Source organism: Lissotriton vulgaris, chromosome 10 (genome assembly GCF_964263255.1).
Source record: "Lissotriton vulgaris chromosome 10, aLisVul1.2, whole genome shotgun sequence".
Classification (NCBI taxonomy): Eukaryota; Metazoa; Chordata; class Amphibia; order Caudata; family Salamandridae; genus Lissotriton; species Lissotriton vulgaris.
Window position 1 is genome coordinate 857,377,955 of NC_141698.1, and position 17,998 is coordinate 857,395,952.

General features: G+C 40.1%; 1 protein-coding gene across 2 annotated transcripts in view; it reads right to left on the reverse strand.

Annotated features, from left to right (window-relative positions):
* LOC147688905 (peroxisomal carnitine O-octanoyltransferase-like) overlaps window positions 1-17,998 on the reverse strand; it is a 553,955-nt gene that overhangs the window by 72,331 nt on the left and 463,626 nt on the right. For both annotated transcript variants that reach the window (XM_086941801.1, XM_086941802.1), the window contains one exon: window positions 2,337-2,460. In XM_086941801.1, coding sequence (XP_086797927.1) covers window positions 2,337-2,460 — 124 coding nt within the window. The remainder of the gene's footprint in view (window positions 1-2,336; window positions 2,461-17,998) is intronic.

Genomic DNA, 17,998 nt, shown 5'->3' on the forward strand with positions numbered 1-17,998 from the left:
GTGCAGAGATGCAAACCCACATAGATAGGTCGTGTTTAAAAAACTTTAATGAATAAATACAATAAATAAGATGGCTGTTGCAGTTTCTGTAAAATCTTTGCCCAAAACTAAAGAATTATTATTTTTTTCAAACTAGATATATATATTTGTGAGAATGATTTCGAAGTTGATAGGATTATGAATAATTGCAAACAACTCTTAATACAACAATCGAATGTAATTATGCAAAGACCATACAGCTCGAGTTCCCTAAACATTAAAGGCGGTACAACTTGATCAATCAATCAATCAATCAATCAAAGCATTTATATAGCGCACTACTCACCCGGAGCGTCTCAAGGCGCTAGGGGATGGGGGGTCCGCTACTGCTCGAACAGCCAAGTCTTGAGCTGCTTCCTGAAGGCCAGGTGGTCCTGGGTCAGGCGGAGTTGGGTCGGGAGGGAGTTCCAAGTCTTGGCGGCCAGGTAGGAGAAGGACCTTCCCCCTCTGGTGGCTCATCGGATGCGGGGGACGGCGGCGAGGGTGTGGCCGGTCGATCGAAGCTGGCGTTTGGGAGCGTAGAAGTTGAGGCGGTTGCTGAGGTATCGTGGGCCTTGGTTATGTAAGGGGGTCTGCTCGGCGGGGTCTTCAGAGGGGCGGGGTCGTCTGCGCAATCGCTGATCCACTTCGTGAGGTTGGTGGCCGATTGGCTGGGGTTCGTTGTGCTGGTGGGTGGGCTCTTGCTCAGGGAAGTCGCGAGCTGGTCGGCTGTGATCTTGTTCCAGCTTCTGCGTGCAACCTGTTGCTGGTGGTGGTGGATCGTGGTCCTTCTGAAGCTGAAGTGGACGCAGCTGTGGTCCGTCCAGTGGAGTCCGGTGCAATGGCTGAAGGCGATGTCCTTGCTGGAGGAGAAGACGGGGTCGAGTGTGTGTCCGGCGTAGTGGGTGGGGGTGGTCACCAGTTGCTTGAGTCCGAGGTTAGCGAGGTTGTCTAGCAGGGTGGTGGTGTTGCAGTCGTTGTTGTTCTCCAGGTGGAAGTTGAGGTCCCTGAGGAGGATGTAGTCAGCAGAGGGGAGGGCGTGCGGGCTGACGAAGTCGGCGATGTCCTCGCTGAATTGTGTGCGTGGTCCCGGGGGTCTGTAGATGAGGGTGCCTCTGAGGGTGGTCTTGGGGTTGATGTGGATCTGGAAGTGCAGGTGCTCGGCGGGTGCGAGGGTGTCATCGGTGTTGGTCGCGGTGCGGATGGTGTTCCTGTGGATGATGGCGATGCCTCCTCCAGTCTGGTTGATGCGGTCCCTCCGGATGATCTTGTAGCCGTCTGGGATGGCGATGGCGATGTCGGGCGCTGAGGAGGCGTTCATCCAGGTTTCCGTGAGGAAGGCGACGTCTGGGGCTGTGGTGTCGAGCAGGTTCCAGAGCTCGACGGCGTGTCTGTGGACGGAGCGGGTGTTGAGCAGGATGCACTTCAGGTGGCTGCTGCTGTTGCTCGTCTTGGTCGGTGCTGGTGTAGTGCAGGTCCGGATGCAGGTGAACTTGCAGGAGTGGCAGCAGAAGGGTCCGTGGGTGCGTCTCGGGGTGGCTCGGTAGCAGCCCGGGGTTCGGCCGTTCGTTGTTGTCTTAATTAATGTCAGTTTCCCACGAGACCAAAGGACTAAAGATACTCTACTTGATTTGTGCGACTCATGATTTAGTGCCACACTTCACAATGACATTACAAAATGGGCCTCTTCACAATCACTTCACACAGAGGGCCTCGTTACTAGAAGTCTGATAATTAGAGGGGCCAGACACTGCCCGGAGATAACGACTGCAGACAGAAACTCCCTTTCGCAACCCTGCCCAGGGTTTAGTACCAAAATACTGTTGTTAGAATATAGTCCTAAATAAATATTGCGTTCTAAACGGTGTTTACGAAAATACTGCCACATTGGAGTTAAAAACGCAATATCTACACCCAATGGCATGATATTTTTCTAAAACATATTTAGGGCCCGATATTTATGTCAGGCAATATTTATGACTACTTTATTTAGAGATAAAACCCTCCTCCCACACAATTACCGGGATTCACAAGTTACTGAGCCTGGAATCAGGGAACATTTGAGGGACCTCGAATTACTGTCTCCATTTCACAGTTTCCCATTTTCTGAGGCTATTTTCTTCCACACTTCCCTCCTGCTTCCAGCTGTGCATGGAGGTGAATTTGGATTTACCAAGTGTGTTCCTGCACCCAGTCCACCTTGCAACTGGGAATGTTAGTGCTGCCTGGGGACACCACCCGCCTGACTTGCAAAGCCTGAGTCCACTGCACAGTACATGGACTCTACATCAGAATCAAGGCATATTAAAAACACCTACGCTGGACGACGGGTTGACCATGGACTGACACCACTCCACAGCTTCCATGGTGCAAGATCTCAGTGTTTCCGTACGTCCGTGGTAGAAGAGCCTGGTTGTAATAGTTTCATAACAGCAACCGGGGCTTCAAAAAGAAGAGAAGAATTTGCAGTTTCAGAAAACGCATTACCAAAAAGAAACAACAAAGCAATTTTTGACACACTCTAATCATGTCAAGCACAACAAATACTTCAAAACGCCATGAATCCCATTTTCTGAAGCTTGTATACAGACAGAAAAAGTGTCAACAGGTCATTTGCTCCGTGTATTTGTGTTTATGGAGTTTTGTGAACCATGAGGATGTCCTTTCCCTAATTTGCAAGTCTAGACAATAGCCTTTGGTTTACTGTATTCAAAAAACAAATTCTGCTCTCCGTGCATCTTCCATTATCTGCGGTAGCTGGAAGGGATTTTTAATGCCTGTCTCATCACCTCTGACGTCAGTACCAAAGCTCATCGAACTTAACCCACTTACCTTCCCTGTAGGAGTGTCTGAGAACATTTGCGCATGGATCTTAGGCACTCTCAGGAATACTAACTACTCAGATTCTGTAGGCAGTCAAGCCTGAGCCCTGGCAACAGCATGCCCTTAATTGCTTTGACACCAATGTTGTACTGCTTTACCTGTTTGCTGTAAAAGCTGCTCAAACGCTCTCATTTTACAATCTTCTCTCTCCTGTCATTCCTTGTGAATGTACACCGCAACAAAGCGCCACATCCACTCAAGGAATATGCCGCTTTGAGAGGGAGCAAGTCATGGCTTATGATCTTCAAAAGCACCTCTTGGTTCCAGACCCCTGAAAGGCCTGCTGGAACCACAAATCCCTCTCCTCAGATGATCTCGCTCCGCAGAGCCACCTGAGCAACATCTTTAATACTGCTGCAGCTATGGCTATGCCACAATTCTCAGGGGTGCAAAGTGCCTCATCTCACATCCTGTGGTCCTAAGAATATCTTCCTCCCAGGTTAGTCCCAGCTCCCACCAGGAAGATCAACCCAATGATGTTACCACTGCATCACTGATGTACTGTGTGATGTACAGATTTCCATAGGGCTGCAGAGCAGTGGAAAAGAAACAGCTTTTGTCTTTAACACTGTCGGGCAGCTTGTCAGGATTTCAGGTCAGGAGAAAGTTGGGAAGGGATCTCAGAGAAAATTACACACTTTAAGATCTTCTCAAACTCTTGGGACGCAATCACAATGGCACCAGATTGCTTCTCTCTTTACTCACAGAATCATAGATTTAGAAAGGGAAGGGACTCAGATGGTGAAAGACTAGGACACGGCATTTAAGAGGCACAAGACTGCTGACCACTATGGTGGTTGGAACTTCCTGGACCAGAGGTTTACATACGGATTAAAGGTACTAGAATCAATAATCTGCTACAAGACACCCATGTTTCTTTGTCTGGCAAAGTTGTGTGGCTGTAACTGCTTACCGCTTTGGCTCAGTTTTTACATTCAAACTTGCGGCCTACCACCTTTGTTAGTTTCCAACTTTCAGTACTGGACAGGCTCACAATTCCCCTTCTAGGGTGCTACCTTAACTATATAAAGATACATAAATATGTAAATGTGTTTTTGACCCATTACCCGTCTATTGCTGTAGTGGAGATTTCTGTCTTGGGGATCAGTGTTGGTATCATGGTCGACGTCTGGTCTTATTACTGCCAACACCGCCCTGGATCAGGGTAAGCTTCTCCCTCTGATAAAGGACCCTTCCTACCTGCGACAGCTCCTCTTTGGTAAATTCTTAATAACTTCCACCTTATTCAGAACTTATTCCATCTGCTGCCCAAGACTGCTGTCAGACCAGTCCTTGCCAAGTATGCTTGCCCATGCAGCATTCTAGCAATCTTTCCTCTGTCTTTTTGTCTCCTTCACCATTTTCCTCTTCTTTCTTTGGCCAAGTATTTGAATTCTTGACACCTTCAGAAAGAGTCAGGGAAGGCTAGGATTCTCAGCAGTTCTCCATGCTTGGACCGAGCATGACACAGCCTTATGAAACCTTTCCTCCAGTGCACCATCCTTTCCCTCTCTACTCCAGTGGCCTCGCAATCTTGCAGATCACCCAGACGACAGCACTGGGTGCAAGACGTGAGGGCAGCTCTTCAAAACAACATACTGCAGCCTTCCTGGCTCTCAGATGGTTAGTAATAGTATTCATTAAAGAGGCTTCAAGAGTCGTGCTTAGCACATTACCAGAGGTAAATAATTTAAATGAAAGCGATTTAATGGATTTGGGGCCAGATGTTCAACCCTTTTTTGCGGCCGCAAACGGGAGATCCTCCCGTTTGCGACCGCAAAAAAGGGTAATGTATGCTATTGATGGAGCGAGCTTCAGAAATGATTTTATTCTGGCTCGTGATATTAAAACTCTCATAACTTGAATTAACATATTAATGAGTTATTGCATGGTTTGTTGAACTAAACCAATCTAGAGTAAAATTCCGCCCATCATTACACGGGACTAACGTTATGTGCTATATGTTGCATTTGCAAGTATGTTTTATAATAAATAACAAACAATGTTTTGTTCGTCCTATTGTCTTTGTCAACATTAATGCGGCTGATTAATTAATGGCATGTGCTCATTTCATATGTGCTTTCGTCTATGTTGTGTCTGTTTATCTTTTTCAGATACATGAAGAATCCTGCTGGACATCATGAAGAATAGTAGATTTTCAAAGTGCTGCTTTTCTCTGTGCTTATGCTAGGTGACATATACTAATGGGTTAACATTAGCAATGGCGGGTGGGTAACAGAATGACATTCATTACTTGAATTAATTATTCTTTTGTGTTTGTTTAAATACTAGCCCGAGTGAGAGGCTTGAGGCCTGTGGTTTTCGGAGAATATTGGTTAGCCTGACAGAGATGAGCCAAGCACAGCCATGATGGAAAAGCCTTTTTCATAAAGACATTTCTTGAATAAACTGAAGTCCAAACAAAAACTACTGTGCGGGATGTGCTCTGAAAAGTTATTTTTCCAAGGCTAAGGAAGTGACAAGTGACGGAATGGCCGAGCTACGGAGGAAACTGTGAACTGATTTCAGTTAATGTATCAATTCCACGGAAGCCGGTGTCGCTTCATGTGAAAGGACAATGGCAACTGACGTTTTGAATTTTGAAAAAGTGGCCTCATGATGGTCTGACGATGAGCAACCAATCAGGTTGCTGAAAGACTCTTGAAATATCATTTTTAGTTAGATTAGTGAGTTTGAAAGGTATAAAAACTTAGCCCATTGAGGGGAGCGGGGCTGACTATTCCTGAGGGCGAAGTGCTGTCCGATTTCTTGGGACACGTAAGATCAACTTAATGCATATTAAATGTCTTTTCTTTTCCAGGTCAGAAAGCTTAATTTAGGGAAATAGGGTTATGATTTGCTATATTTCATGGTTTTGAGAAATCTTGAAATGCCAGACTTTTGTGCCATTAAACTAAATAAAAGATACTGATTTATTAAAAATGTTTGCAAATAAATAAATGAGCTAATAAAGTGATTAAAGTTTATGCTTTACCTTTAAAATAAAAGACTTAAAACGTCAAGCTGGTCTTGATTAATTTAGTCGTTACCATTAGCTGATTCATTGGCCAATAGTGGCTTAATTAAATGTTTTTATATTTACCTATGGTTAAAATATTATACTGCAGTTGTATATAATGTACATATGAAATTTAGATAGTTTTGATTAATTAGGCCACATGATTCAGTTTCCCAAATCTCTGTCTCAGTCATATGGGCCTTTGTGATATAATAGTATGGTGAGTATTAGGTAGTGAATAGCTGTTGTTGAGACGGAATTTCTATAGGGGCGCTGGATCAATTTCTCTGGTAGCAGAGTTCGGTTGCTATGGTAACTGACATGTTACATGTTAATTACATAGGATACATGTCTAAAACATGTTGTTAAGTTTGTTCACTTGTTGTATGTAGTCGAAAGGATTTTTCCTGCAGTGTGAAAAATTCCTGGTTGTTTGCCGGCAAAAGAGTAGTGTAACAGGTGAAGTTCCACAGTGCATTTGATCTGTTTCAAAATTGTGGTATAGAATATATCGCAAGATTAGCTATGCAGGGGCTGTTTCATCTAAATTTTTAATCCTACGGGGGACACGGCAGGGTTGCCCTTTGTCACCCCTACTCTTCGCTCTTTCCATGGAGCCGTTTATTAATGCCCTTCAAGAGCAGGCTAAAATAAAACCTATGCATCATGAAGACAAAACTTTGAAAATCACTGCTTATGCAGATGATTTAGCTATTTACACTACTAATGTGGTAGATGCACTGGTAGGGATCTCAGAAGAAGCTAATAACTTTGGGGCTATTGCAGGTTATAAACTTAACACAAATAAAACGCAAGTTATAATGAATTACCAGTCTAACCCTCAAGTTCCAGGATATTGTCTGGCTGCGGTTTAATTAGTGGTTAAAATTTCTTCAAAGATCTCGGATATATACTTATTAAACTATGAACCTTTATTGAAAGAAGTGGCAATTCTTTTAAAAAAATGGCATAAGCTTCCGCTTAACCTGTTGGGACGATTGAATTTGATTAAAATGAATATCTTGCCTAAATTCTTATATCTTTTTCGTTGTATTCCTCTACGCGTTATTAATTTGTTATTTAAAAAGCTGGACAGCATTATTAATAGCTTCTTGTGGGGCTATAAGAAGCCTCGAAGATCGATGGCAATTCTGAAATTACCATTGGAAAAAGGGGGCCTTAACTTCCCTGATTTTAGAGCCTACTTTTTTGCTTCTTTTTTGAACCGGCTTCGTAGTCTGTTTACTAGTAATAATCAATTTTTTTTCATCAATTCATGCTTGGCAGAGAGGCAAAACAATTTCTGGCAAAAGTGCAGGACCCGAATTATTTTAAAAGCGTAAAATTCAAGACTGCACGGGATGCAGTACGTATTTGGAATATGATTATGATTAATTGTGAGACTTCTTTTTTTCACACTGACCTGTCACTTTGGGGTAATCCTGGACTCCCAGGGATTTTTTGTGATAATACTGGACGAGATTGGGCTAAATATGGCATTCTAAAACTGGGAGACTTATATGGTTCAAGTGGCCTCTTACAATTTGAAACTTTGAAACTTTTGTTTAAATTACCGGAAATGATCCGTTTTAAGTATATTCAAATAAGGGACTATTTAATTCGTAAGATGAACTTGATATCTGTAAGTAGCTCAGACTTATGGAGTTGCTTTTACTCAGCAAATCGGAAATCATTAATTAGTATGGGATATAAGTGTTTAAATCAAAATAAGCTGGATGAAGCTCCTCGTTTAGCTATAAAATGGACTTCCATATTAGGATTCAATGTGACAACTCAGAACATCACAGCTGCTTTAGTAAGCATTAATAAAGTGACTCATTCATCCAGTTTAATGCTCCAATCGTACAGAACAATATCTCACTTATACTATACACCACTGAGAATTTCCAAATGGGCACAAAACAATTTGAGCAGTGACCGTACTAAATGCCCTAAGTGTGGGCTGGCGGCTGCAGATATTGTACATATGATCTATACATGTCCGGTATTAACAGGGTATTGGTCAGTAATAGAAAATATCTTATATAAACAAAAAGTGATTAGTTTTGCATTATCAGCAGCCACAATTTTACTTGCTATATAGCCACCTAGCTCAACTAATACAGATTTGTTAAACATTCTCCTGACCAGTGCTAGATTGGTTATTGCGAGAGCTTGGATCTACCCGAACCCTCCTCATACAATGGAATGGTGGGTGTTAGTTAATGAAATCTGTACTATGGAGGGCTCAATCGCAAGGAACCGGGGAATAAAAGCAACCGGGAAGTTTGTTAAAATTTGGGGTACCTTTTTAGAATAGTACATGATTACAGAAGACAATAATAGTAGTAGGCCTTAGGGAATGTATTTGTGTTTTCCCATTTCTTTATTGTTGATCCAGGACTATACATCATTTATTTATTTGCTTTTTGCTCTGTCTTATGGTTACATGTGGAGTATGTGTAATGCAAAGAGTCTGGCGTTACTATATTTGCATTTTGATCTGTACCGTTATTTTATAATATATGTTTTGTAAAAAATGTATTTCTTGATCACCTTGACCTGCTTGTCAATAAAAAAAATTAAAAAAAAAAAAAGAATATATCGCAAGTGTTGCAGACGTACAACACAAGTTTAGGGACTTTAGATGTGACTGGTTAAATGTATAGTGAGGATCGTCTATGAAATTGTAGCATTAAGCATAGGGACCTGGTGAGCCCGTTTTAAAACTTTCTGTGAAAAGAGTAATAGAACTATTCGAGCTTGAGTGATGGGTAAGGAGGCGTTGTCTATTCTTACTAGTGTCTGAGGATTTCTGTGGTTGGTTAAAGTCCTGCCAAGATTTCGAGTGTGCGTGATCAGGGTTTTCCGTTTTGAATGCGTGAATGATTTTGTGAAAATAGCGTTGTCTATTTTATGCGAGAGGAATTCTGAATGTCTGTAAAAACTATTACTTTACTTAGCGAAACAGACAAGTGGTCTGTTTATTTGTAGTTACTAATTGAAATTCATTGAAAAGCATGGGTCATTTAATATGAAAGTTTTGAGAAACCTGAGAGATAAAATGATGGCTCTTATACCAAAGCCTAGACCTACACAATTTGAAGCTTTAGTTGAATGGGAAGTTGAGATGATGGAACTGGAGCGTGAAAGCAAATGCTCAGCACCTAGAAATTCAAAGCAGATTTTAAATAGAGAAACGCATGAAGACAAAGTGAGACGCTGGAGAAAAGCAGACATCTATGATGGTCTGTACCCAGTGAGTATAATGATCACTGAAGATCCAGGTCAAAAGAAAATTCAACAGAAAAGTAGACTTGATGAGGAATTAGATGATGCAGTTTTAGAAGACATTTATTCTACTAAACGCAAACCGCCACCTTATCAGGCAGATTCTCAATCTACCCCGAGAGTTTCTACAGGAACTTCTCCAAGTGCACCTGCTAGGGAAGCTGATGAAGGTTCACCCAGATTTTTAAAATTACCTGAAAGAGTAGGGTCAATAAATAATTCGAGTACACCCAGAGAAAACAGAATTCCAGAACAGAGAAATAATTTTCCGAGAAACCAAGAAAGACTCCTTACAGATATGCCAGACATTTCTAGTTATAATAGAGCAAAAGAAGATTTAATTCAACAATAACAAAAAGCATGGAAGCAGTGACAGTACCAGTAACGATTGGTCCTGTTGTACCAGTTTTTGAGCAAGGAGAGAATAGACATTCAGCTATGACAGTTCCATTGAATGCAGAAATTCAAAAGGTGGCTGAGAAATTTTATTCAGAACTTTCAGAAATTCATAGAGAAAAATCTATGATGCCAAATTTAACTTTCAATCAAAGTTTAACAGGTTGTCAGACACCATCTGTTGCAGAATCTGATTCAGGTCCATCAGGAAGAAGCCTGAATAAAATAGATTTAACGCAAAGTGCATTATCTCCAGAAGCACCTGAATTTAAAAAGCTTGATGTTGCAAAATTAAAAGCTGATTTGGAGGAATTAATTATTGGCACAATTGGTACTGACAGTTTAAAATTGTATCAGGATGATGAACTTCTTTTTATTTGCAAAAGTATTCAGTGGAAGACGAAAAACAGGTATGAGCAACTGGAAGAAATGGCTGCTGAATTAGAAATTGATTTAAACAAACAGAAACATTTGCAGAAACATTACAGAGTGGATTTTTCTGATAAAGATATTGATAACCTCAATACTTCTGGAAGAATAACCCATATTAAAGAACTGATAGTTTTTCTCAAAAGATTAGGTGAATTAGGCAAATGGAGAGTAAAGTGGTCAAAAAATAAAGAACAGGGCAAAAGGGTCAGAGGTGAGACAGTTTCAGAATTTCCGATGAGGGAAATAGCAGGTGGAGGATATGTGCATGTCCCTTGGTCAAGACAGGATATTCTGTTGTTTACCAATGATTTTCCTCGGCTGAGAGAAAAGCCTGTGGAATGGTATTGACAGGTGGACAGATTTATCAAAGTGTCAAAAGTTCTGTGGATTGATCTGGATGGATTCTTTGACATTGTTGTCCCATCAGATCTTTGGACAGAATGCAAAATTTCTGTGAGTTGGCCCAAAGAAGAACCTGCTCGAGACACAATTATAGGTGCCCCATCAAAGGATGTTTTGGAAATATACAATAAAGTGATTTATTGGCTTAAAGGAAAAATTCCCCCGAAAGAAGTAGATTGGGTTAAAATTGACAGAACAAATCAAGAGCCAAAAGAGTCAATACATTCATTTTTTGAAAGGGTACTGTTAGTCTTTAAACAATACAGTGGCTATGAAAAATTAAGTGAAAAGGACATGAGCCACTTTATTTACAGATTCGTCTATGGCCTGAGACCCGAAATAAGTGACATGATTAAAAATGAAATTGTGGGTTGGCAATCACTTTCAGTTGATGACATCCTGAGAAAGGCAAAATATTGCAGTGATGAGATAGATACCAAACAGAAAAACCTTAAGGAAAAGGCAATGTGGGCACAAGTGAAGGTAGCTGAACAACAGCAGATGGCCTTTGAAAATAAAACTGTGCAGCAGAATCAAGGCAAAGTTAGAAATAATTTTAATAATAAACCTAATAAACCTAAATTTAATGTGAATGTTGAAGAGCTAAAACAGAAGCTCCCATGTTTTAATTGCGGCGAAATTGGACACTGGAAGCATGAGTGTAAAAATCCGCCCAGAAATTTTAAAAATACCTCATTGAATTTACAGATGCAGAGTGAGTTAAATCAGCAGCAACAGCTACAGCAGCAGTTAAACGAGTTAAGTCAGCAGCGACAGCTACAGCAACGACAGGTAGCGAATCAGCAGAGCCAGATTCCACAAGCACCATTTCCAAACAGTGTAAATGCTCAAAGGTTTACACCAGAAACAGGTTTCTGTGAAGGTATACAGGTAAACAGTATGTCAAGAGCGAATGTGTCAAATGTTTCTCAACATTTTTGGTTGAAAAATAATGAAGTGAGTGATTCATCGGAAGATTTCTCATGACGGTGCCTGAGAGAGGAGGAAGAGTGTGTGCTTGGACCCACTCTTGAGGTAGACCAAGCTGGTCCAATTGTTACTGGTAAGGTGAACGATGTTGATGTCACTTTTCTTGTGGACACAGGTGCTACCCGTTCTACTGTTAGATCAGCAGAAATTGAAAACCTTCCTCTCTCTGGTGAGTGCATCCAAGTTGTAGGTGTAGCAAATCAGCAGATCAAAACAAGTCTAACAGAGCCTGTAAAAGTTGAGATTGGAAATTACAAAGATAAACACAGGTTTCTAGTTTGTGACAGTAGTCCTGTAAATCTGTTAGGTTGTGATATATTGTGCAAGATGAATTGCAGAATATATTGCTCACCGGATGGAATTGAGCTACAAACTTTAGAAGTAGATGGTCTTTACAAATTGACAATGTTGATGGTCGAAGAGGAAAGTAAATTATTACTTCCTGTTTTTGATAAGAACAATTTGACTGAAGAACTCAAAAAGCCAGTTAAACCAGAAATTTGGGATTTAACTGGAAATGATATGGGCCTTATGAAACATGTAGATCCAGTAAAAATTACTGTAAAACAAGGAATAGATTTCCCGAATGTTCCTCAATATAAAATGAAAGCTGAAACAATTGAAGGAGTCATTCCAGTGATTGAGAAATTCATTAGTCAAGGTGTTCTAAAAGAGATGGAGAGCAACCCATGTAATTCACCAATTATGGGTATCAAAAAGCCAAACGGAACTTACAGAATTGTTCAGGATTTAAGGAAAATTAACCAAATTGTTGTTCCATGCTGCCCAATTGTTCCAAACCCTGCGGTAATTCTTTACCAGATTCCGCATGATGCAGAATGGTATACGGTCATTGACCTATGTAATGCCTTCTTTACAGTTCCACTGCATCCAGAGAGCCAACAAATTTTTGCATTTAGGTTCCAGAACCGCATTATAGCATGGTGTCGTATCCCACAGGGGTATACTGAGAGTCCCTCTATCTTTAATCAGTTATTGAAGAAATCCCTGGAAGATTTGATTTTACCTGGAAATTCAACATTGGTCCAGTATATTGATGACGTGCTTGTAGCTGCAAAAACAAGAGAAAATTGTGTAACTGACACCATTACTCTTTTAAACCGATTGGCAGATGAAGGACATAAAGTGTCACCTGCAAAATTACAGTTTTGCAAACAAGAGGTAAAATATCTTGGTCACAGAATTGCAAAAGGAATTAGACAAGTGACTATTGAAAGAATTAAAATGATTCGAGCAATACAGCCCCGACAACACAAAGACAGGTCAGAATGTTTCTGGGAATGGTTGGTTACTGTCGTCAGTGGATTAGTGGATTTTCAGTAATTGCAAAACCACTGCAAAGATTGACAAAAGCAGACATAAAAGATCCGATCAGATTGACAAAAACTGAATTAGAGGCTTTTGAACAGTTAAAAAGAAGTTTGTGTGAAGCTCCAGCTTTGGGAATGCCAGACTATGAAAAAGAATTTGAGTTGTACTGCAGTGAAAGGGAAGGTTGTGCACTGTCAGTCCTGATCCAGAGACATGGAAAACTGAGAAAGCCAATTGCTTATTTCTCAGCTGTTTTGGACCCTGTTGCAAAAGCTTTGCCAGGTTGCTTAAAAGCAGTGGCTGCAACAAGTGTAAGTCTTGAACAGAGTGAGGGTATCATTATGGGATTTCCGGTAAAGGTATATGTACCTCATTCAGTTGCAATTCTTCTTACCAGAAGCAAAACTCAGCATTTAACAAGTAACAGATTGACAAAATATGAGAAAACAATTCTGGGATCAGATAATGTTTCTATTGCAAGATGTGTGAATTTAAATCCTTCCACATTATTGCCGGACGGTGTTGTTATAGAGGCTAATAATGAAATTGACATTGATCATGAGTGCCTGGATGTTGTAGATTACTGCACAAAACCACGTCAGGATATAAAAGATGTTCCTTTATCTGAATCTGATTTGGTTTACTTTGTTGATGGTTCCTGTCTAAGAACAGATGAGGGCATTCTGAGAGCAGCTTACTCAGTATGTACTGTCTCAGATGTTGTAGAGGGTTCACCTCTTGATGGAATTCGTTCATCCCAAATTGCAGAATTACTTGGTTTAATTTGAGCTTGTGAAAGAGCAAAAGGCAAAAAGGTTACCATAGTGACTGATAGTCAGTATGGGTACGGCGTAGTTCATGACTATGGTCAGCTCTGGTCTCAAAGGGGTTATTTGATTTCTGTGGGAACGCCGATCAGGAATGCAAAATTGATCAAAAGATTGATCGATGGCATTCAATTACCAGAAACAATTGCTGTCGTGAAATGTGCAGCTCATAAAAAGGGTGAGGACTATATTACCAAAGGTAATGCTTATGCTGACGAGATTGCAAGGTATTGTGCAAAGAATAATTATTCAATCATTCGGGAAAAAGACAAAAGTCACATTTTGAATTCTCTCATGCTAATATGCTAATATAATAATTGTAGTTGAAACATGGCAGGGAGTCAAAGAATTACAAGATGAGGTAGATGAGGAAGAGAAAAACACATGGTTAAAAGCAGAGTGCAGACAGCGAGAGGAAGATGGAATTTGGGTCTACAAAGATGACAGACCAGTAATGCCAAATTGCATGATTGCTGACATGGCACGGATGTACCATGGTCCAGGACATTTGGGAAGAGATTCCATGATCAGATTATTCAGGGAAACTTGGTTCAGTCCAAAATTCAGAATCATTGCAGAGTCGCTTTGCCAAAGATGTTTGACCTGCCAACAAATGAATCCAAACAGGAAAACTGTTGTAAGTTTGGGAACCATAGGACGGGAGGGTGGTCCTTTTACCAGATTACAAATGGATTTCATTGACATGCCACAGCACAACAAGCTCAAGTATGTGCTTGTATTTGTCTGTTTTCAAGATGGGTAGAAGCTTTCCCAACTCGTCATAATGACTCAGTCACTGTGGCAAAATTACTTTTGAGGGAGATCATACCTAGATATGGTTTTCCAGTCAGTAACTATTGAAAGTGATCGTGGAACGCATTTTGAAAAAAGATTGTTAAAACTGATTTGTGAAGCTTTAGGCATTGAACAAAAGCTACACTGTGCATACAGACCAGAAGCATCAGGTGTTGTAGAGCAGATAAATGGAACAATCAAAAATAGAATTTCAAAAATATGTCTAGCTGCAGGAGTGAAGTGGACAGATGTTCTTCCACTTGTTTTGATGTCTTTGAGAAGTACTCCAGAGAAAAAGACAGGCCTTAGTCCCCATGATATCTTAATGGGCAGAGTTATGAGGCAAGTATTTGTTCCTGTTGGCAAGCTTTTGAGTATTAATGATAGTGCAATCATTGAGTACTGTCAGAATCTTTCTGATGTAGTTAATTCTGTATTTCACCAGGTGGGAACAGATGTGATTACAAAAGAGAAAGAACAAGCTCATGATCTCTTACCTGGAGATTGGGTCAGAACAAAAGTCCATCGAAGGAGAAACTGTTTAGTACCTAGATGGCAGAAGGCAAGACAAGTAATTCTTTTTATAACAAATGCTGTAAAGTGTAGGGGTCTGAAAAGGTGGGTGCATGCAAGTCACACCATTTGTGTACCACCTCCTGATAATTCTGATGAAAGTCACACAACAACTGATTCAGATTCAGAGGGAGATCCTGATGGTCCAGATTCTGATGATCAACAAGAAAATCAACATCAAGAAAATCTAGATGCGAATGAGGCATTGATTGAAAAAGATCTGGAAATTTTGACTCTTGATCAAGAAAATGGTGAAAATCTGCTAGGAAAAGAATCTCAAGCAGAAGAAGAGGATTCAGAAGCAGAAAATTCTGAGCAAGACGATAATCTAGTCCAGGAGAGTATTGAAAAGCAGAAGAGTAGCTCTGTGTGTGGGAACAAGAATTCTGAAACTGGGAAGCTAAAGGTGATCCCTGAAGAAGAGGAAGAATTACCAAGTACCAGCTATAAAGATGATGTTCCTAATGGAGTGAAGCTGCCGAGTAAAGAAGTTCCTAGGTACAGATTTGAAGTCTCAGAAACAGATACAGATGGGAGTGACGAAGATTCTGAAATAAGAAAATTCAGAAAAAGAGCTTAGAAAGCTGAAAGCAACGAAACTGTGCCAAAGAAGAAAATTTTGAGGAAAGGAGATATTTGGCCAAAAGAAGATCTGAAATTCAAATTAGTAAAGAAATCAAAAGAACAAATCAACAAAATTTCTAGTCAGGGAGGTGACTCTGATAAGAAAAATGAAAGAAGTAGAAAAATTGAAGTAATAAGTCGTAAAACAAAAAGAGTGATTAAACCAAATCAAAAATATAAGTCCCCAGAGTGGACATATATTATTATTCCGCCAATCGTTGAGGTCGGAAGTAGCAGTCAGGAAGATTTAGAAGAAGCTAGTGACAACGATTGAAGCTGTAAAATTTTAGAATAGGGTTTTAATTCCTGGCATAAGGCTGAAGAAAATGTGTTAGGTGACACAAGGTCGAAGAAATTGTGTTAGCTGGAAAAACACACGTACATGTGACGCAAGGTCGAAGAAAAGCTGGTATAGGGTTTCTTTTTAAAAAAAAAAAATTAAAAGGGGAGATATTTTAGTTTTATTACTTATATTACTTACATTATTCATAAATTTTAAAATTTTTGTTTAGATTTTTTTTTGTTTATTAATTTTAAAATGCCTAGCTCTGAGGTGCTCAATTTTGAGAAGATGTTGCAAAATGTCTTCAATTTGTGTGGTTCTGTTAATACTGGTTTGGTTAATTTTAGCTGTAGTTTACCCTTTTGGTGTTGATAAGCAGAAATTTAAGGCTAAAATGACAAGCAAGGCAGAGTCTAAACAGGAAAAACATGCTGGCTAGACTAACAGAGTTATTGAGCATAATCCAGAGATCCATCAAGATAGATCTGTTGGAGATTTTTCTAGTAATTCATTTTCTAGGCTTTTATCTGAATATGTTAAAGTGATGAATGTAAAGGATTGCTATGTCTGTGTGAAGCTACCTGCTTCTGTTTCAGAGGGGGTTACTTATAACATGTTACCTCTCACTTATGGCATCACTTGCAGTGTGATTGCTAGCTTGTTTTATCAAACAGGTCGATTGAAGTATTATTACTCAGACTTTGATGAGGTTTTTGCAAACCTCAAAGTTGTAAATAGCTTAAACAAAGTTAAGCCTGCGAAACAGATGAGGGAATTCTTTCTGGTGACTAATGAACTTAATTATGAATATGCTTATAGAAACAATTTAACATGCAAGATGAGAGCAGAGGAAAAGACTTTCCTGAATATGGTTGAGGAGAGAAGGGCAATTTACAAAAGATACGAAGTCCTTAACCTCTTGGCTGCTAGGCGTTTTCCCCCTCCTGTGCTGGGAATTACCATTTTGCTGTTTTCATGACGAGCTCAGCTCGTCATCAGCACATGACACCCGTGGGTGATGACGAGCTGAGCTCGTCATCAGCATCGAAAGGGTTAAACATGCTAAGTCAAAATTCTGGCAAATGGAGGATGCTAAGCTTAATGGTGTTAACACGAATGCAGCTATTCATATTGACGAACCAGTTAGTGGTAAATTTTGCATTAGAAGAGATAATACGCTTTATGATAACTTTTTCGTTGGTGCAAGTCAATGTGAGGATACTTATCGTATCATAGGGGGATGGGGATTTAAAGGTGGAAGAGATCCAATTTTTCCTGGAATTTATTTTATCTGTGGTAACAAGGCATATTTTAGCCTCCCTGGTCATTGGTATGGGACGTGCTACCTTGGATTAGTTTTTCCAAAGATTTTTCATGTTGACAGAAATGAGAAGGGTACCTTTGAATTTGGTGAACACCTGAACAGATATAAAAGGGAAAGTTTTACAGAAGTCATGGGAGACATTTTTGGTGCAATCATTCCTATGGTAGGAATAACCATGAATTCAATCAAAATTAGAAAGGTTTCCACAATTGTAGACAGATTTTCTACAGATACTGCAAGTGGTTTTCAATTGGTTAACACAGAACTTGTTGCTACTAGAAGCATGGTTATGCAGAATTGTCTTGCATTAGACATTCTGCTTGCAAAAGAGGTAGGAGTCTGTGGGGTTTTACATGTCGAGCATTGTTGTACATATATTCCTAACAGGCCACCGAAGATGTGGCAATTGCAAAGTGTGCAAATATGTAAGAACAGGAAATACATTTGTACATAAGTCAAAACAATACAATCTGATGAAATTCACCAACTGTAACAGTCAAAATTTGATCTATGCAATTAAATGCCCATGCCAATATCTGTATGTAGGACAGACCACACAAAAAGTAAAAAATCGGATACTCCAGCACCAAAGTAGAATCCGATGCAAAATATCAGGAGCACCGCTGGTTGAACACTATAACACAGCTGGGCACACCCACGAAGATCTAGAATATCTAGAAGATCTAGAATGGTGGGTAATCGAAAAGGTTGAGCTGCATCAAAGGGGTGGGAACATGGCATCAACTTTGAACTATAAGGAGTGCCTTTGGATTCACACCCTTACCTCAGTGGCAGAAGGGTTAAACGTG